The sequence below is a fragment of the Netta rufina genome, assembly GCF_964035555.1.
Source record: "Netta rufina genome assembly, chromosome: 1".
NCBI lineage: Eukaryota > Metazoa > Chordata > Aves > Anseriformes > Anatidae > Netta > Netta rufina.
Window position 1 is genome coordinate 199191417 of NC_140123.1, and position 22025 is coordinate 199213441.

Genomic DNA, 22025 nt, shown 5'->3' on the forward strand with positions numbered 1-22025 from the left:
CAGGAGCCCAGCTCTTTAGGAGATTAATTCCTTAATCGAGATGATAACCATTTTGTTCAAGGCACGGGAGCTGCAGTGCTGGGTGCCCCCAATTTCCCATTCTTCACAGCTGTAATAAACGTACGTGTGATGGTTTCTGAATTTCCACAGAATATTTACAGTGTGAGGCTGTCGGCTCAGCCACAGGAGACATTTACTGAGGCTGTGAAATGGTGGAAAGAAAATGCAGGCACTGAAGACCCCTATCATATCTTCAAATGGAAAAAAAAAAAAAAAAAAAAAAAAAAAAAAGATAGACATGTAATTAATTTAAATTAGTCTGAGGAGTTCATCATGCAGCAAGAGAAAAAAGATGCTCCATTTCCCCCATTTATTCAAAGAAAGTTAAAAGGCGTTTCTTTAACACCCCATGTAACATAAATATTTTGGGCTCACTGTGGTTCTTCCCCCTGAAAAAAAAAAAAAAAGGCATCCAGCTGGAGGTGGTGCTAAATAATCTCACACTAAAAATAAGATAAGGCACGGAAAGGTGACAGGAAAGGTGAGTCATGGAACAGCACATGGAGGGTTGTGTGGATTGTGTGTTACCAGAAATCCTGAAATCATGGCCGGATGTTATTCCAAAAGGTGTGCTACAGCTGAAACAGAATTCCCCAGAAACTGCTGGGTGGAAGGGGAGGGTTTGTGTCATGCATGAGGGGAGTTACAGGCAACAGTGGACCCTTCTCTTCTAACTAGAATCTGATTTTGTGGCACCTCTGCTGAAAGTAGGCATGGATGCACAACAATACTGTTCCCAACTGGAATGTGGGGTCTCCAGGTCTAATTCATAGACTGCCATCGAGCAGAAGATGATGCTCAGAGCACCATTTGCCCCTTCAGAATGGCTTGAACAAGAAACCTGCTAACAAGGGTTGGTTTCAGCCCGCTGCATGTTATGGTGGATGTCTGCCTACATCTACATTATATGAGAGAGTTTTTCTCCCTGCCTGACTCTCCAGCCACAGGGGGAAAGGGAAGGCCATAAAACTGCCACTGCAGGTGTAACAGAAAAAGGGCAAACAAGAGCCAAAGCAAACAGCAGCTGGCTCAGCAACGATGGATTTCAAGCAGTGCTCATAAACAGCAGGCTGGAACCGTGGATGCTAACAGAGCGAGAGCAAAGGTCAGATCTTACTTTTAACAACCTGGTTTGGTTCAAAACAACACATAAAAAAAAAGTTTGGTCCTAAATAAATAAATAAATAAAATAAAAATCCTCAGATCCTCACCCATGCAGGAGTGGTCCCTGCAAACAAGCTGGCCATGAAAACGCACCAAATAGACCCAAATCACCGTTGATCATGCTGATCAAGATCCCTGATTTGTATCATTCCCCAGTCTGTTTATTCACATCCACCTGTTGCCTTTTCTTTGATAAGAAGATTAGATTATAAACTCTGGGTACAAAAATCATCTTTTTATTCATTCTTTGTGCTCTGGGCCACACGAGGGGGTTCTGGTCTTGGCTGTGATATTTTGGATCCATGCAAACAGCAGTAAATAAGAAATAAGATTTCATCCTTAATCGCTAACACATGCTGAGCCCCTGCAAATAAATAGAACTTGCACTGGTACCCCAGCAGTGATGTTTGGGGAGAAGATTCGGCAGTTATCCAGTCTCCAGTTATCAATCATTCAGCAGTTATCCAATCCCATTATTTATTTCTTTGTTTGCCAGCGTAGCATCCTGAACACTGACAGCCCGGAAATATTTATTTCCATCTTGTGATATTTGGAGCCTGCTGTCAGCCTGCTTTCTGCACCACGCAGCAAGCTCGTTTGTGCAAAGGTGGAGGAAAAAAACCCTCAGACTAGCCAAGATCCTTGTATAAATGGGCTTGTTTGGGCTGTGAGGTGTATCCTTGTGTCTGAACCACCTTGAAATGGGCTGCTTCCAAGGCAGAGAAATCTCTGGCTGACCAGATTATTTAATTGCTTAGAAAAAGTGGAAAATATCTCATGGGAGAAACTGAGAATTATGCCAGGAGCTAGCAGTCAGGGGGTCTGGGGCTCTCAGGAGGTAGGGAGAGGTCCGGGTCAGGATCAAGCCTTGAGCACACCTCCTCCTGCAGCTATTTCTGCTCTGTCTGTGCCACTGGGAACTGCTGCTTCTGAAACCCTGAGGCAAGCACAGCTGGAGCTGCAAATCCAGCTTCCCCTGCTCTGATAAGATTTGTATTTCCCAAACTGTGATGGACAAATGGTCAAACACACAATAATCCACGTGCCCGTCCATCTGGAAAATGATATGAAACTGGCAATGGCTGTCTAAGTAGCCATGCTAGAAGGCAACATTAAAGAAAGAGTTCAAATTCAAGAAACAAACTAATACAGATGTTTGCCAGCGAGGTATTTTGGGGCTATTGCATCAATTTTAATCAAACTTCACAGCATTTTGGGACAATAGATAATGTCATTCTTACCTCAGAAGTGGAAAACTTGCCAAACTCACAATAGGGGAGAGATAAAGAGGTGGTAAAATACATTAGCCTATAACTGTGCTTGGACCAGAGTTTAAAATTTGCCTTTAGGTGGAACTGAACTGTGCTACAAAACCCTGTCGTGAAACCGTGAATGTCTGTACAGGAGCCCGAACTGGGATGTGTCACACCATGAGAACAGCTGTGCTACAGGGGATGCTCCAGAGACAAATCTATTTTAAGCTCAGAATTTTCCTTATCAGAGAAAGACTTTGAGTATTGATAACAATATTTTTAATGATATTTCTTATGTCAATGAATATTTTACTGAAGAGAAAACCAGAAATTTTTGTTTCAAAACTTCTTTAGTGTGTGATCAAATCCCCCCCCAAGAATGTCACTAATAATGGCTTTATCACATTTTATTTCATTTAATTTTGAGAAAAGCCTCATTTTTAGAAAAGGGTGATTTGAAATTTGAGTAGTGCTTATTCTTGACCAGGATGAGTGACCCTACCCCTATACCTCACCTCTTTCCATATGCCAACAGCAGTCAGGGATTTCTTCCATCCAGCTGTGGGATGTAATGCATTCACATAAAGCTGTTAAATTGAAAGGTAATCATTATTTGCCATGAGAAAATGGAAACCAGAGAAAGTTCTGAGGAAATCCATCTCTCATAGATGCTGCTGGCTGTTACTGTCATTTTGAAATGATTTTGCATTATTTTTTTCTCTTTGTGATAAATATGTTAATCTGGACTCACCTATTCCCCACAGCCAGAGCACAAAACAGACCTTTTGTTGTTGTTGTTAATTTACCAAGAAGTTAATTCTCTCTGACATTTTTTTGAGAATAAGCAATGTAATGAAGTTCTATAGAATATTTCTGGGAAAGCGCATCATGCTTTTGTCACTTCTTCAGTGCTATTTTCACATCTCTCCGAGCTCTTCACGCGCATAATGGAGCTATTACGCACCACGAGGATAAAGAATAGCTGCACAGAAATGACTGAATTTAGCTGGCAGGCTCCCTGAAGGTCACAGAGCTGGGGACTCTGCACAATTTCACACTGTACTCGGGCACACAACTTATCCTGATGAACCTAGACAGGAGTCACATCCAAATTCCCTGATCTGGATGCTACCAAGTCTGGGTGAAGGCTGCATGTAGATAAAGTCTCCACAAGTGGCCTTTTCTGCCTCTCAGCCTTGACCTCAGCTACGAGCAGCTTCCAGTTTAGGAAACATTCAGAACTGAGTGGAGAGAACTTTGGAAACACGCACCTGAAACCTAATTTTTAATGTTGGAGTCTGACATTTTTCCTGCAAATGAACAGTGTCCTAAAGCCAGCACAATTCCACCAGCCTGAAAAAGCAGGATAGAACAGGCTGGATCCTCCCTAACATCAATTAGAAGGGCTTCTATGGCTGAATCATCATTACAAAGGGAAAGGCAGGGGAAAAAGGCAAGACCTGGTGTGCATCAAACCTGGAAATCAGACTGGCCTGGCTCACAGATGCTGCTAGAGCAGGCTGCAGGCAGCTCTGGGATTAAAGGCACAGCATAAAAAGGCAAAAAAGGTAGAAAAACACAAAATAACAAATTAAGCCACCAATTTCAGCCACTTCTCTACACATATATCAGCAATATTTATTTGTTTTTTTATTGAATAAAAACTTGAGCCCTTACTGTACATTGCAATGTCTTGGCTTTGTTTCCATATTTCCCTTTTACTGCTCACAGCTACATGTGACGACCAATGCACACTACAGCGATACCTGAATTATTGAAAGCTGTCAACTCAAGAGGGCTGAGATGCTTTAAAATACCTGAAAAGGCTGATGTGACATCTGACATCTTTTCAGCCATGCATTTGGTTTGGGTATTTTTCTAGGTATTTTCATATGCGTAACCAGAACTGACTTTTTTTTTTCTTAAAGCATCAGGAGTTGCTAGGCTTCCTGATCACAGGGCTGTTTGCCATAGCTGTCCAAGACATAATGAATGATATTCCTCAGTGATCTGCAAAGAAAAGTCTGAAAGGGATTTGATGTAATTGTGGAAGGACCTGAAATTCAACCTCTTTAAATTCTACAAAATACTCCCTCGATTTCAATGGGTCTGAAGAGGGTCCTATTGTGAGTTTGGCACTGACTCCCAAAGTGTATGTTCCTCATGTAAATTCACAGTACCTGTCAACTTGTCATGCTTGAGGTTCAGAATATATTTACGTATTTACATGCTGTGAATCCTGAGAGTTGATATTTTCAATTTCCCAGCAGGACTGTGCCGAAAAAAGTGAAGCCCCTGCAGGTGTTGAGTGCACGCGCTTCCTTCATATGGATGGTCACGTTGTGGTAGAGGTAAGAATAGGAAAGAAATGGATCTCAAGACTGCAGTCTTAACATTGACAACTTTCAGCTTTCTTTCCAAACTATCTGATTGATGACAGAACGTTTTAATTGGCTTACTGTTCATTTGAGGGAAAAAAATGCTATTTTTTATTCCTTTTTCTTCTTGTCACTCCTGCTGCAGAGATGCCTTTCTTTCTCGAGCAGAGATTTTTCTGATCCCTGCTAACATGCCTCACCAGCTGCAGAGACAAAAAAGAATTTCTTACTCGGATAACTCAAAATCACCTGTTAGAGGCAGGCCAGATGTCCTTTCACTGCTCATTAGACTGATGGCTAAAACTGCTTTTTTAATGATATAATGACTCATTGTCTGCTGGTAGCTTTGCCTTGGCATCAGTGTTTGAAAAGGTTTTTTTGTAAATTTCAGGAAAAAAAAAATGGATTTAATGAAAGGAGCTGGAAATACAGGGGCAGATTTTGCCACTAGCTGAAATATCCCCTCCAAATCCCTTGCTATCACCGAATCACCTCTGCCATCACCTGCACCTCCTTCCCCTGCATCCCTCTCCATCTAGATGATGAGTTGCACTGAAAGGTGCCCTGCCAGCAGCCACAGGCTTGCCTTTGGGCAGCATGCTCAGGCTGGCAAGCCATACTCCATCCATAGCATATATTCTTCCCTTTAAACCCACAACATTTTTCTTTAGAGTGCAGAATTAATTTGAGAACAAATTCATCTCAAAAACAAGAGAGCAAATGAGAACAGAAATTATATCAGGAGCCAGGCTGCAGTATAGCACTCACTGCTACAATAAAAGAAAGCAACCGTATGTTTGTGAGAGTAGTAGTTTGTGCTTTATTTTAATTCTAGCTCGCTTGAGATCGTTGGAACATTTTTACAAGGGAGTTAAGGGATTGAATATGATATCCGAAGTGTAAATCCTGCTCAGTTCACTAGTAAGAGTGGCTCTATTGGCCAACTCCATCGGTTTTGGCTGAAAATCTGTTAAAATCACTGGACAGATTCTGATGAGGGTCTGCCAGGTGGGAGAAATCCACCTCTAGAGCAATTTAAATAGGAAGGGTATGACCCACCTGGCAGGAAATAAAATAAAATAAAATAAAATAAAATAAAATAAAATAAAATAAAATAAAATAAAATAAAATAAAATAAAATAAAATAAAATAAAATAAAATAAAATAAAATAAAATAAAATAAAATAAAGATGTAATGAAAAGATCTTTCATGTGCATTCAAATCCCTAGCAGGCTCATTTTGGAGGATAACATGTCACAGTCCTACAGAGAGAAACTGCCACTATCAAAATTATTGTAACGAAGAAACTCGTAGCACCACAAACCAGTTTCATACTTGAGGCAAAGTCTTCTGCTTGGACATGATCCCATTTCCACCGCAGACAGCACTCCGACATTTGCTAAGGGATTAGCACGTCGTCCCACACCGCAGCAAACTCACCGCAGGGCAAACCTCCAGCCCCACACATCTGGCTGCTGTTTGGTGCCAACAGGACTCGCATGAACGCTGCAGATGTGTCAGCCCGAGGTGAGGCGCTGTGTTTGGAAACGTCTGGCTGAGGGGACAGCAGCCCCATAGCTTGGGTTTGAAGGTGGGAGAGAGAACCTGAGACAAGGGAAGAATCTGGATGGTAAAGTGTAGGATTTGTTAGCTCGGGCCCTTTATAAGAAGGTTGTGAGCTAAGTTCTGCAGCCCTTTCTTGGGGATCTCTTTGCCACACTCACCCCATGCCCTAAATGTTGGGAAGGCATTTTAGCTTCTGCACAGCACCTGCTCCAAGAGCTGGCTGGTGACTTTTGTCACGACCACGTGAGGTCCCAAGTTGCTAAAACCATAAATCACCAAGCTAAAACAGCAAAGCAGACCCTACAGGACCAGAGCACTCCACAGGGAAGCAACTGTGTACCCCTCTGCAGGTACAGATCACAGAATCACAGAACTGTAGGGGTTGAAAGGGACCTCCAGAGATCATCGGGTCCAACACCCCTGCCAAAGCAGGTGCCCTACAGCAGGCTGCCCAGGTAGGCATCCAGATGGGCCTTGAACATCTCCAGATGGGGCTGGGAACCAGAGGACAACCTGTCCTCAGGCCGTGTCACCTAGCTGGCAGAGATAAAAGCAAAGGAGCAAGGAGCGTGGTTGACATACCCACCAAGCCTTCAGTGAGCAGATCCATACAGCTCTTTCCCTTCACAGGGCTAAAGCAGCCCAGGAGCTGCTATCAGCAACCAAGCTGGATAAACCAGAGTCCCTGGGATGAGGAATTCCTCTGGTAGCCTCAAGCCATTTGCACAGCCCTTTACCTGAGCTGAGGGATCACTGCAGGAGCACAACCAAAGGGCAGGACCCAGACGTATTAAAAAGCTGAAAGGGTTTTTATTGCTGAGAGCTTTATTCACGGTCCAGTTTCTCATTCAATAAATCCATAGCTGTCAGCTACAGATGCTTCAGGGCAGGTTCGTTGCGTAAGAGCACAACATGTCATACCCCAAAGTCTGATGTCGGCAGTATAAAAGTGAAGAATTGATTTCCCACTCCTCTGTTTGAAAGGCAGCTGTCTGTAAATGTTCATTGTAAATTCATTTTTTTTGTGAGATCCACATCCTTTTCCTCCACCTTGTAGGAAAAAGAAAAAAAAAGCCAATGTGTGATGATGGTATGGGCAGTTACTGCTCTATCAGAGGACAATTCAAGCAGCTCAGAACTCAGGTTTGCAGAAAAGTGTGTGCAGACAGATGGATGGATAGCCCACAAGAAGATGGGACAACTTTCCCCCTCATTCACTATCCCAGGACTCACATCTTTAGTTGGTCTAAATTTGCACAGCTCGGCTGACTTCACTGGAGCGTAGTGGGTTTACATCAACCCAGAAAGGGAAAGGTTGTTGGGAACACAGAGCAGCAAGTCCATCTGTAGCTTGAAGAGCTCAATTTATCCTTCTGAGTTTCACAGAAACTGCCAAAGTTCACTAGTTCTCTCTGTCGGATCTACTGGTGGCAGTTTCACCAGGAGAAGAAGTTCAGGAATCGTTCCCCCAGCACACAGCTTTAAATTAACCTGATTATTTCATCCCAGCTCTTTGACAAATGAGCCTGATTTATTTAGCTCATTTGAAACAAGTTCATTTTAATGAAGTTATTTATATAGCTACTTGATGCCATTAGCCAGATTACATGCTGTCCAAAGGGCGTGATGCATGATCTCATTTCCAACTTAAACCCCTTCTATTTCTTTCCTCCTCTAACTTAAGTAGCAAGGGTTCAGAACATATGTTCTTCCGTTTTCTCTCTTGACAGCAAAAAGTCATTTGACAGCTGCCAGGTAGTATTATCAGCTCATTTAGTCACTTCTTCTCTAGCCTAGCAAATCAGATTAGAATGTGAAATATATTTCTTCTAAATCCCATGGAAATGCAGACCTGCTCAATGTCCAGAAACATCACTGACGCACTGGGAAATGGATAGTGTTATCCTGGCCACTGCCCTGTAAATTGCCAAATTTGATTTATTGCTTTGATTGCTTCTGAAGATTATTCTTACCTTTTTTTTTTTTTTCACATCTCTGGTAGGAAAAGACAGCTTGATTATGGCTCAGGATTCAAACCTGACCCTGCAATGAATTTTCCAGGAGATGAACTCCTCGCACCCATGCACAACATCCCTAATATCAGTGTATCGACTATGGGCACAGACATATGTCCTACAGCACTCGGCATGTCTGAGCCTTGCTCTGAACACGTTGGAGAGCAACATGGGTGCATCATATCACCACTGAAACTGGGCACTAGCACTGGGGACAGCCTTGCACCGAGACTCTTTAATTGTTTGTGACTTCAGCTGGTGTTGCAGTCAGTAAGAGATACGTGTTTGGAGAACTTGGAGTCATGCAGGGTTGGTTTTTGGTGTTATTTACGAAGTGTTTGAAAATTATTACCTGATGCCCAGGTATGCTTATACTTCAGAAGCCTTGGTCCTTCTGATGCAAATGCAGACATTTCTTGAAATGTCTGAGGAGGGAGAAAAGCGCCTCTGGAGATTTCTGGAGAAGTTAGCTTCTGTCTCTTTTTGACTGTAAAGCATCCAGTTTGGTACCAACACCTTAAGAGACCCATCCACCTGGCCATCACCTCAGAATACATCCCAAATGGACTGGTTTCTTATTAAAAGAACATGGTGCTTGTTTCCTTTTGTATGTTTTTTTAGCAACTTTTAAGACCTTTAAATTTAGAGATTAAAGAGACTGATCCCACCCTTTATTAATTCCCCCCATTATATTTTTTTTCAGTAGAAAAATGTTAGGGCTTTATTGTAGTTGTTGTTGTTGTTTCCCAGAAAGAAACCACTGAGAGAAACCTTTAATTGCATTGTACTTAGCAAGACAAACCATCACCAATGCACCACAGTATCAAAAAGTGAGATAAAAGAAAACAAAAACTGGGACAGAAGTGACCCTGAGAGGTTGCTTAGGCTGTGTAACTGGTATGTCCACCAACAGAAACTCCAAACTACTGTTAAAGGGAGGCTGCAAGATCAGCTTGGGCCCAAAATGCTGGGTTTTTAAACACAAGAAAATCCTGCATCAGGGAGGAATAATGCCATGAATAATTTTCCTACCAATAGAAAAATTTGGGTTTGAAGTTGAGTTCTGCCTGCCAGCTCTGTGATAATCCAAAATGACAAAAATAAAACTGGCTGGCCTGCTTCTATACTCGAAGTTGGAAGCAGAACAACAAATAGGCAAAGAAATTCATTTGGTAGTGAGTAAAATAAATTTAGGAACAAACCAGAACAAAAATACAAAGTAGATGTCACTTGCTTGCGTTCCAGGAGCTGAAAAACTGGTTCGCAGGCCCAGGACATATCACAGCACCATCTGCCAGCCGACAGTAGAATTACATGACAAATCGTACATATTGCCTAGAAATAGCATCTTGTCCCCTTCAAATGCACAGGAGCTTTGTCATTGCTTTCATGGTAACCAGCTTTTAGCAAACACTGCCAAAATGCTGAGCCTACGTGGAAGCTAAATCAGCCTTCATCTCCAAACCAGGGCATGGTTCTCCATGGTGCAATACATCCTCCCCACAGCTCCTCAGGGAGTTCAGGATTGTGATCATACAGCTCCGGCCACAGGAATTTTTCAGGTGGCGTTGGCCAAGGAACCAGCTCTTGTCCCCATATTGTCCCCACACAGCTGCAGTTCTTTCCCCCGTAGCCCTCACAGCCAGTCTCTGTAAGACACCATGCAGAAAGGGCCTGTCAACTTTTGTCTGTCCCTCCTACGGCAAAGCCTGAATTTTGCCACCCTCATGCCAAGCCCTCATGCAAAGCCCTGCCTCCCCCTGCAACCAGCGCCTCTGATTTCGGTGGCACACAGCAAGTCGCTTCCCAACTGGGATCCATCTGCTCCTCCCATCTGCTCTATCCTTTTCTCTCCCTCCTCTTCCACCAGCAATTCTGGGAAGCCTCGTTCCTTCTCCTCTTCTGCTGTGCATGTGCCCATCCTACAGAAACAGGTTCCTCCTCGTTGTTCTCATAGATAACCCCTCCAGCCACCAAACCCTTTATGGGATTGCAGTTCCCTTCCTGCTGTACTCACTAGCAGGCAGGATGCACGATTCCAATGTCTCTGGCAGCCCAGACCCACTTAGACCTTGATGGCAGCTTGCCCTCTTCTCACTTTCTCTGTGCCTCAGTTCCTTTTTTGTCTTCACATTGAGCTGTATCAATATTCACACAAACTTTGCTAGGCTTGTTAGGTTAGGAGGGGTTGCCACTGGGACTATGGGGAGAGCTGGGCACCTCTGTGTGACCACCCGGGTGGTAGTGGTGCTTGCCCATACAACCAAGGCCAACTGTGACCCTAATTTAGGTAAGGGGTTCAGGAAATAAAAAGAGAGGAAACTGCCCTCCTTCCCAGCTCCACAGACTGTGTATGGAGGTTCCTGAATACTTCCACATTCTCTATTTTTTTCCAGGACTATAACAGAGGGTAAATGACACAGCAGGTGTTCAAAATACATCACGAGAATCCTTCAAGGGAGATCAGAACATTCCAGTGAGGAAACATTTGATATTGTCACCACAGACAAGGTCTGAAGTCTCCAGATGACTCACAGCTTTCTATAGGATTCTTCCTAGGCCAGGCACCAAGGTAATTATTTTTCTTAGGAGACATTCTGTCTGTGTGGGGAAGCCACACAGGTTCACATCGTGCTCTGTTATTCTTTCTTTGCATCTCTCTCTTTCACACCATCTCTTCAGATCCTGAGCAATCCTCCATAGCTAGCACCTACCAAGCTGTAAGTGCACAAATGAGCAAGTGTTTTAGAAATACTAGATTGTTTATCTGTATAAATATATTTTTCTATAAATAAGCAATGAATATATTCGCTATTCCCACGTGTAATATATATATATATATATATATATATATATATATATATATATATATATATATACAGACAGAAATTTATGTAAATAAGAACAATCTCATAAGCAAACAGGAGGCAGACTGCAGGATGGTGCAGTGAGGAGAGCTGTCTTTCCTTCTGGGCTTGTTCCCTCCAGCTTGTGCCAAGTGCTACCTCCACTCATAAATTCTGACCTAGAGGGTTACATCTCCATGTCTGCGGCAGCAAGATGCAGTTCCTCGGGGAAGGACAGGAAAAAAGCACATATAAAGGCTCAGAAAGGGGATAGTCTGCAGGAGATAGTGTTGGTCTTCTCTGTGGACTTGGACTTTGCCTGGAGCAAAATTTGTTATGACTGACACAAAGACGCATTGTTAGAATGTGAATCCCAAAGCACTGCATGGCAGCCCTGATGCCCATCAGTGCCACTGAAATTAATAGTTCATCCTGCATTTAATCATTTAATGTCCAATGTGAACTTCCAGGAGTCAAAACCCTTGGATCCCCATCCTTTTTCTGCAGCACAAGGAGTGAAAAGCCCTCTTGCTTCACAGGTTTGCTACACAGCTTGCTACACAGCTGGCAGGGTTTGGGCAGCCACAGTCTGCAGGTGTCCAGTGTGGGATGAGGCCATGGCTTGTCTAGTCACATCTGCTCCAGCTGGCTCTGATACCACCATAAATGAGCCACTGTGTGTCAAAACACCAGCCGGTTAGGGGAGCGTGTGGAGCCCCTGCCCAGGAAGATTTAATAAAGAGCAACATCAGGGAAAGGAAAAGATGCAGGTAAAGGAACAGGTTCCTTTCCTTTAATGAGGAACGAGTGTACCGTACCTGCAGGGCAATGTTAATTGAACTTTATCTTCATCACATCCAAGGGAGGAAAGTTCCATCTGTGGGATGCAACTGGTGGGTTCAGAGCATGCTGCAGTGGAGACACCTGGTGGCTAGGGAAAATAGGCTCTATGGAAGAAACAACATGAATGAATAAAAAAAAAAAAAAATGCTAATTAAAAGAGGAATTGTTAGGTCCATAGTAAACTCTGTGTTTTATTCTTTTATACGCCTAAGTGCGTATATTTGCATATATATTTTTTTCCTTAACAAAAGACAAATCAGGATATATGAATCCCACTTGCTCCGCAGAACAAGACTTCATCCTGTTCATTAAACGCCAGAGAACTGCAGTCATTGCTTTTTCCACATATGTGTGGATTGAACTCAATAAAAAGGAAATGTTCCTGAGTGTGGCTGTATTGTTCCCAGTCTACAAAGTGCTGCTGTGTGACCCTACAGAATCAGTTCATCATCATCATATCTCACTACGATGCATCCCAGAACATTGCTGCATAAAAGCAGGTATGGATTTTGAATTTATACTACTGTTTTCTAGAAGGTACATCCCAATAAATACGATAAAAAGAGAATAAGGAGAAAGACTTTATATTTTATACAGAGGATAACATATGAGAAAAATAAACCTGGTATGGAAAAAGTCCTCTGTGTCTGCTTTGTACCACATGAGGTCTTTCTAGAACTCTTCATGTGATGAAGACTGAGATATAAGAAATGTCAACATCATTGCTTTCTGTATAATCTGAACACAGCCTTTTGATTATTAAAATGACTATCCATTTTGGTAAAGGTCAACCAACTGGTATGTTGATATTTTTATAGCAAGCAAGGAAAAAAAAAAAAAAAAAAAAAAAAAAAAAAAAAAAAAAGCACCCGTAGGGTCCCTGCTTCATTTCTTGCAGAAATCATAAGGTATGAAACAATAAATAAATAAATAAATAAATAAATAAATAAATAGATAATAATCAGGGATCTGCAGGATCTCACAGGCTGGTGAATCAAACAGCTCTATGCAACCCTAGAAAAGCAGATTCCACCTCTGCTTTTGCTGAGGAGTACCTAGGGACACAGGGCATTTAAGATATTTTTTCCGTGGAAGTCAACACCTATATGTGGAATTTGAGATCCCCAAGATTTGATGTCCAGGAGAACAAAGTATATAGACACCGAAGTTAATTTAAGTGTGCTTTGAAAAAATCAGGTGCTAAAAAGCTCCTGTTTTCAGCTCCTTGTTCCACCTACCTTCTCCTTGTCCCAGACATGAACTTCTTCTTCATCTTTCACCACCATAATATCATAGAATCCTTAAGGTTGGAAAAGAGCTCTGAGATCATCTGGTCCAACCACCCCCCTACCACCAGTATCACTCACTAAACCATATCCTTAAAATTAGCTGCAATGTCTCTTCTCCTCCCTAACCTGTTTCGTGTTCCCAATAAAATTGAGTCTTCACCCCTCTGTTTTCATGTACAAAGTACAAACCTATGTTTTACAGATATAAATTCCCAGCTTTTCTTCATGGCTATGTTTTAATGTAGAATAAGAGACAGTAAAAAGACAGGCTTCATTTTGTTCCCTTCTACAGAAGAAAGACCTGAAACTTTATGGAGAAGATGCAGTTGCTGAACCATGGACATCTAGTCCCTTTTGAGATATCCTAGACTAGATGGGGTCTCTCTCCTGCCTGGCTTCCCTCCTGTTGCTGGTTCAGAAGCACACAGGTCCCTGGGTCATGTTCACTCGTTCCCTGAGGGCATCTTCATGGTTTGGGGATTTTCAGGTATTAAAGGGCATCAGACATTTAGGGAAACTGAATCCTGCCTACATGTCTCCTAACAGCATGTCAGCTGTGATTTTCAAAGGCTCCCACCTTGGCTAAATCTGGGTGGGATTTCCCAATGATGCCTCCTCAGCAATTTGGTCCCCCCAGCATTGCACTGACAAGTTTCCTCACCACAGGTGAAACCATGCCTCTTCTTGAGCAACCAAAATCTCTAGCCCATTTTCACTGAAATATTTATACAATACTTATTCTGGCATTGAAAACTATTGCTCGAACTCCTATAAAAGTATTATTAGAAAAACAAAATGGATTTTATGATTTAAAAAAAAAAAAAAAAAAAAAGACAAACCACTTTGGGATCACTACAGCCTATAGGTGTGCAGAAGAGCTGTTTGTCAGTAACAAGAGCACTTTTCAAAGCTTCTGAGAAGGTTTTGGGGAGGTCACCACTGAAGGTCCACTTTATAAGACAAAGCAACCAAAAAATAATTTTGTGGTAGAAATGCAATGAGCTGATTTCATGGACAAATGAAGCTGGGGGACACCTTTCACACCTTTAATGCTGGGATATATCCATCACATTTTGGTTTACCAGGTTGGGCTCTGAGAAGAGGCAGAAGGTGCCTTTTTGACCAAGACCAGGCCACCTGCATCACCTGGCCCATGAGGTGGCAAGTACCACAAGCCACACACTGCCAGATGCCTGTTTATTTCCAATTTTAGGGCTTGAGCATTTTGTGTTTTTGTTGTTGTTGTTGTTTGTTTGTTTGTTTAGTGAGGTGGGGGTTTGGTTTTTGTTTGGTTTGGTTTGGTGTTGCATGGTTTTGTTTGATTGTGTTTTTTTAGTTTGTTTGTTTGTTTGTTTGTTTGTTTTGTTACTACGTGATTTATCAGTTACTTAAGCAGGAGGGAAATGACAGATAGAGCCACAAAGGAAATTTGAATGGAAAGAGGGGCTTCTGACAGGGAGGAAGGGCAAGAAGCCTCCTCCTGTCAGCATGCACTGCCAACCTGGGCAGGCCCCCCTGTGTCACCCCATGAATTTGTTTTGGGCCCCTCAGTACCAGAAGGACATCGAGCCCCTGGAACGTGTCCAGAGCAGGGCTACAAAGCTGGTGAAGGGCCTGGAGCACAAGTCCTGTGAGGAGCAGCTGAGGGAGCTGGGCGTGTTTGGTCTGGAGGAGGCTCAGGGGAGACCTCACTGATCTCTGCAACTACCTGAAAGGAAGACGTGGGGAGCTGGAGGTCGGCCTCTTCTCACAAGTAATTAGTGATAGGATCAGAAGGAATGGCCTCAAGTTGCACCAGGGGAGGTTCAGGTTGGCAATGAGGAGCCATTTCTGTCAGAAAGAGCAGTCAGGCACTGGGACGGGTTGCCCAGGGAGGTGGTGGAGTCACCGTCCCTGGGGGTGTTCAAGGAGAGGTTGGACGTGGTGCTTGGGGACATGGTTTGGTGGGTGACATCGGTCGGACCAGATGATTTTGGAGGGCTTTTCCAACCCTAACGATGCTGTGATTCTATGACAGGAGCCGTGCCCGGGGCTAGGAAAGGCTCCGTGCGCTTTTTGGCGCTGCCCCCTCGGGCGGCCGCGCACCGTGCGCTTTGTGGCGCCCGGCTCTGACGGAAGCGGCGGCAGGGCGGGCGGCGGGGCCCTTCCGGCGGGCTGCCTGCGCCTCGCCCCACCGCTGCCTCCTCCTCCTCCGCCTCCCTCCTCCTCCTCCTCCCTCGCCGCCGCTCGGCGCCTCCATCCTGGTACTTCGGAGCCTCCATCCTGGTTTCTCAAGTGCCCGGACCCAAAACAGGAAGTAAGTGCGCGGGGGCCTGCGGGCTGACAGGGCCGGCAGCGGCCGGGCGGGGCCGGGCTGGGCTGAACCGAGCCCAACCGAGCCGAGCTGAGGGGACCGGGAGATGGAGGCGCTCATGGCCGCTCCCTTCCTCAGCAGCAACCGGGCCGGGTTGGGTTAGGGCCGGGCCGGGCTGGCGGCGGGCTCGGCCCGCACCGCCGCTCGCTGTGAGGGCGGCAAAATGGCGGCGGCGCCCCGCGACCAAATGGCGGCGCTGGCGGCCGGGGGGCAGCGGGGCGCTGAGGCGCCGCCCTGGGGTCGTTCCTTCCCCGACCATTTTTCTCCCCTTTTCCATTTCCCAGACCCCTCGTTCTCCTTGTTCTCTCCTCACTTCCCTTCTCTGGAAGGGATTTAAGGGGTGGGGAGGTGAGAAATTGGGGGAAAGATGGAAAAACTACCCAAAAGCGGCTCGCTTGGGGAGGGCGACCCGTTTTTGTGTGGTGTTGATATTTTTGTTCTTACTGTTTTCGTTTTAAACTCTTTTCCTCCCTTACTTGGATGTCTGTAATAAAAGGCTACCTGTGTGAATGCACTTAGATCCCTTGATTTCCCCACTCTGGGACTGTGGTATCCAAAAGTTTTGGCTTCCATCTGTTTTGTTGCATTATTATTATTTATTCAGTCAGGGTTGTGATTTGAGGTTCCTCGGGGCTCTGTTTTTCACTGGGTTCTGCAGTGTGTAATCCCCGAGACAAGGGGTTTCATCTAAGAGCAGTGCCAACCTTCACTACATTGCAATTATACTCCGTTTTGCCACAGCGAAGGAGCTGTCCTGGGAGAAGCTTTTGCTTTTTCTTCTTTTTTTTGCCCTTTTTGAGGTTTCTTTATTCTTGGTTGTGCACTTGGGCATGGTGAAGCGTATCGTACTTCTACTCCTTGGCTCACAGATCGTGTTTGTACGCCCCCATTCACAAAGAATTAACATTGTTCAGACACACCTGGCCATTCTGAAATGTGTTGAGGTAATCAAGAAAATCCTTTCCGTTTGCCAGCACTGCTCTGGCAGGAGATTTAAGTTGTTTTCTTGACAGCATGGTTAAAATCCCTTTACGAGAGCAGAAGATACAGTCTTTACAGACAGGTTTCCATCAGTGCAGAAAAGGCAACAACTTAATGCTTGCTTTCTGGGCACTTAATAATTTTTTCTATGTGACATTGACTTATCCGGAAGACTGAACATTAATAAAAGCTTCTTAAATGTAAAACCTCTAAAAATGCTTATTTTTGTCTTAAATGTTCAAAATTGTAAAACGTGAATGTAGAAGAGACAGTGACCTCCCAAACACTTCCCATGTTTCTATGCTGTACCTTACAGTTTTGAATACTCTATTATTTACAAGAGTTAATTCTGTGCTCATCTGTCCATCAGAAAAGCAAGAGAGTTGTGGTTTTGTTTATCAGTCTTATGCCTTCTACAGTTAGGATAACAATCATATTTTGGATGCTAATTTTCTGCCTGCTTACAAAGGTGAAGATGTTACTGCTTAATGCTACACATGAAACTGGATTAACATGAAAGAAAAAATAAATTTGAGTACATATCAGTCTTACAAAGATTCTTATCCGTGTTAATGTACTTGTGCCTGAGCCATTTTCTATTACTGAGAAGAGGGGAAAAAAAAAATTGTTGTTTTTTTTTTTTCAACAGCCGTAACTTTGCTGTGTGTATGTATGTGACATTTAGAGCGTACTCAGTGCTTTTTATGTAAATATCAATGGATAGGCTGGATCTCCTGGAGTTCTGCCAACTGTGCGTCGATGTAAATGAGAACAGCTTGTCCCATTGTCTACCATATATTTCTTCTTGTGATGGTCTGCTTCTCTAAATACCACAGATAAGTAGAATGTGATTGTTTTTATAGGACTGCAATCTCTTGCTGATACAATTTAATAAATCTGTGCATGTTGAACTCAGGTCTTCGGCTCCTGTTTGATATCTGCCCATTTTGGTCCCCTTCTTGCCTGTGCTGCTGCAGCTGTTGAAGTCAGTTCCTCTGTGATGCCTTTGTAGATTTGAGTGTAACCACTTTGGTGTGGGGAAAAAAGGGATTTTTTTCATCAAATACTGCATTAGAGCATTGGCACTAGTCAAATAGAAAAAACTCGCAACTGTGTGTAGGAGTGTTGACATCAGAAAAGCCGTGATATTGGATACACTAAACATCCAGGTTTTGTTAAACCAGGAATGACTTCTTCAGTTGCATTACTCGTGAATGAATGCATTGAAATCCCAGTGCATCCAATGTGAGCATTCCTGTTAAAACCTCAGTAGTCCCTTAGCAGACTTCGTTTTTTGCTTCACAACAAGTTTAGTGAAATACTCCTTTTGCCCAGTGTTAAGAACACAACCTTTAGTACAATTACATCGTTGTAAATCTTTTAAAATTTCTCAGTCCACAGCCTAGACATAAGATTGAGCTGATAACTAGGCACAGTGACAGAATTCTGTCTGTAAGGGAGAAATATGATTTCTTAGACATGCTTAATTTTTACAGCCCACGGAACAGTTCAGCCCATCTGTCTGATGAAGATGATTACGAATTATAGGAGTTTTGTATTAAAACATTCCTCTTTTTGTAATTCAGAATAAAATCAGCTTTGCTATTTTCTGCCTAAATTTGCTCTGTGTTTTCCCAAACAAATAACAGCTGTATTTTATGGCTAGAGTGGAAAATTTATAATGGAATTCTATATTAAATGGTTCTTGTAGGCAAAATATTTTTTGCATCTCATTGGTTGTGTGTTGAAACCCATTTAAAATTATCATGAGCTCTTAAGAATTTTTGGTTTTGGTAAACACACAAAAATCTAAAAATTCAAAAAGTGCTTATTAAATTTGCATCTATTTCTGAGCTGTTAGCTTAGAAATTGGTGATTATTGTCTTCGCTGTGTTTCATAATACGCATCCACACAGTGAGTGTGTGTGCGTCCAAGACTGTTCCCTTCCCTGCAAGCTAACACCCTCCTTCAGAACATAAAATTGGTGGCAGATTTTTATCTGTAAGGAGCGTGTTGGAATGTAGCATTAAAAAATACTTGGGTCGTGAGTTTAAAATGCAAGTGAGCTTTTTAGTTTTAATAGAAAGCACTGCATTTTCAAAAGCATGTATTCGCTAAGTGAAGTTATGAAAAGTTCTAAATTCTGCTAAACGGAAGTGGTATGGCACATCCTAAAAGATCTGTGTGGTGTTAGGGTAATGTTTAGTATGACTTTGGCTGTCATCTGGTGAAACATTAGGACGTGGGGTGAGTACAGTGTCCCTGCAACCAGCATCAAGGAAACCTGCATCAGAGGGTGTTGGTGCCTGCAGCAGCAAGCGTGATTTCTCCACTGCATTCCCCGTACGCTTTGAGTGGTCCCACTGTACGTTACATGTGATGAAACTCCAGCATATGTGCTCATTCTATTGTAAAGTTGTGATTTTTGTAAGGTCTGGAGATCTGCAGACTATTTCATATTCACACAGGAGGAATCACTGCAGTGACCCACGACGTTTTTGTCCTCACCTTTCAGTCACCAATTGATATCTTCATAGGTTAGTGATCGTGTCCTGGTGGAAATGCAGCCTGAAAGAACCAATTTTTGTAGTTGTGCAGTTTAACTAATAAAAAATAACATCCAAAATACCCATTTTGCTTTGATTTTATTCTTCACGTTCTTCGCAGTCAGTTTTCAGTTGTGATTCTGCTTGATCCATTGAAGTTAATGGGAATTCTTTCATTCTAGTGAAGGATTTGGCTCTCCCTGGTTCATCACAGCTTGGTTATGGTTATTGCCTTTAGCCAGATAACTTGAGTTGTGCTAAATCTCAACTATCTGACACAACGCGAGTCATTTTTAGAGAGCTTGCGCCTACTGTTGGGATAAACTATTCTTGGGAGGTTGGCAGAAGGTTATAAAAGTCCTGAGTAACTGAAGAAAGAACAGCGCAGCTCTGATAGGTATTCAACTTGCAGTGTTAATTAAAAGGAAGGAGTGCTCTTCTGAATCTTTTGCTGCGGGTGGTGCTGTAGTTTCCTCTGCTTCTAGATGTGTGAAAATAACTTTAGCTGAAGTACGTGATTGACATAAAGATAGCAGACTAATGTGGTTAAAAAAAATCAAAGTCTTTGTAGTGGTGAGAAGAAAAATAGATTCCTTCAACTTACTATAGGAAAAAAAAGCCTGTTAGTGTTATCTGTTCACATACATAATTAAGGAGTAATCTGTAGCATTTGAAGTAACTTTGCTGGGAATTTTTACTACAGCATTCTCCAGAGTAAAAGTTACCCAGAAAATATATATGAACATGAAAAAGAAAATTGATTTCTTTTTGCCCTCCAAAATTGTCTAATTTTTTCACTGTTCAGCAGATCGATGGACAACTCAGAAATGGGTTGAAAAGTTACGGTCTACTTAACCAGCAACACAACTTAGGATTTCTTTCTTCACCTTTTAGAGTGAAGGATACCTCGTTTGGTTCTTATAAATCAGTGCCATGGCCGTGCAGCAAGCATCACTTCTAGTGAAGGTAGGGCAGAAGCTTTAAAATGTAGAAGCAGATGAATGCCAGGGAGGTTATTGCTTCCTACACCTGCATGTGGCAAGGAGCTGCTGCTGATGGTGCACGAAAGTAAATCTGAGAACCTTCTGACTTCAGGCATCAACAACATTTGAAATGTTTCACCTGTTCAGAAGGGTAATAGCACTTCAGTCTGGAATCAGTCCCTACACAAGCTTAAAGATGTGCCAAATTTTCATCAAGCTTTCCTGATGAAACAGTATCAGGAACATCACATGGGTGACTTAAAATCCATGTTGTAAATTCTACATATGTATGAATATAGTGATATTGTGGAATCTCTGTAATATAATTACAATTGGTAAGAGCTGTAGTTAATGGAGGTTAAAATTCTTGGTAACATTTGTCTTTGACGTTGAAGTTGAATGTAATTATTTTTGTTGGTGGTAAAATGTGAGAAAACCCATTAAAAGGATTGAAAGGACTTCAAAGAGAAATAGGTGATAGTTACTTTCTATAAAGCTCTGCCAAAAGCAGTCACCAAACCAAGGTGCTCCAAACTGATGAAATCATTGCAAAACTTCTAGATATTTTAGATGTTAAGCATTTTCCCTGCAGAAGCATTTCATTTAGCTTCTCCAGGGGAAAAAAATACATTTCTTTGTATATGAGTGATTAGAACTTTTTATTTATTTTTTTCAAAATCAGTAGCACTACTAGTTTACCTGGAAATTCTTACAGGCTGTGGGTTTCTGCGTGGTATTTTTAAGGTGGGAATGAGATTATCAGAAGCACTTAGTATTGCCCCGGTTTGCTTGCTTCAGTCTGTATTGCTTACCCTAGGCAACTTAGTAGCTGAGTAATTTTTTTTATAATGGTGATACACCCAGCTTTTCTGTTGCTTGTGTTGTTTCACTGGTAGAGCAAAACCACCAGTATTCACAAGTTACTTATACGTGTGGAAGGAGAAGAAAACTTTGCAGCTTAGCAGTCTATAAATAGCCCAGCTATGAATAGTATGACTCCAGAAATATTCCTCGCTCCTGACTGGCTGTAGAAGGTTACATAATAGTAAAATTATTCAATGAGAAATGTAACAAATACGAGAGAGACAAATAATATGAGTTGTGGAGAATTTAGAAATGCTGAAAAAGCAATGTCATAGCTTTCTATCTATTTTATTTGTAAATATTTATTATATAATAAAAGATTGTAAATGTTTCTGAATAGGGGAGTTAGTATTACATATTTTTAACTAGACAGGCAGTTTTGAAACTACCTGCTATTACTCTTTGTGATGTATAAGTGTGCAGAAAAAGCAATGGCAGGTAAATCTCTAACTCTGGAATTGTTCATGGGAAAGAACAGATAGAGATTTGGCATTGTCTGTTGAGTTTAAATGGGTTATTTGAGGAAAAGAAGGCAGCATTATGGACTAAGTGGCGGTCTGAAGAAAGCTAATCTGTGTATTGCTTTTTCAGGGTTGAGTATGAGCACAGTTAAAGAAGAGTCTGACACAGTGACGATAGACACCGTGAACTCCGTGACTCTGACTCAAGACACTGAAGGAAACCTTATACTTCATTGCCCTCAAAATGGTATGGAATTGTTTTACGTAGGGTTTTTGTCTTATTTTTTTATTGATCTGACTCTTACCCACCTCTAAATTATACAAGCTGTTTTGATTGTGTTTACCCTGCTGAAGATGCTTTCTGTTTCAGTTTAAGTAAGGATAAAGTGTTACAGGAGGTGTAAATCTGAAAAGTATGTAT

At 42.4% G+C, this 22025-nt stretch overlaps 1 protein-coding gene across 4 annotated transcripts in view; it reads left to right on the plus strand.

The window, feature by feature from the left end:
* Nucleotides 1-15584: 15584 nt before the first annotated feature.
* Nucleotides 15585-22025, plus strand: part of DMTF1 (cyclin D binding myb like transcription factor 1) — a 28391-nt gene continuing 21950 nt past the window's right edge. For 3 of the 4 annotated variants that reach the window (XR_014619028.1, XM_084299454.1, XM_084299456.1), the window contains exons 1-2: nt 15585-15711; nt 21735-21851. Coding sequence is in view for 3 of the 4 variants with exons in the window: in XM_084299454.1 (XP_084155580.1) it covers nt 21743-21851 (109 nt within the window). In the remaining variant the exon portion in view is untranslated. Of the gene's footprint in view, nt 15712-19195; nt 19288-21734; nt 21852-22025 lie in introns of those variants that run through there. The other variant, XM_084299455.1, reaches the window with a different exon arrangement.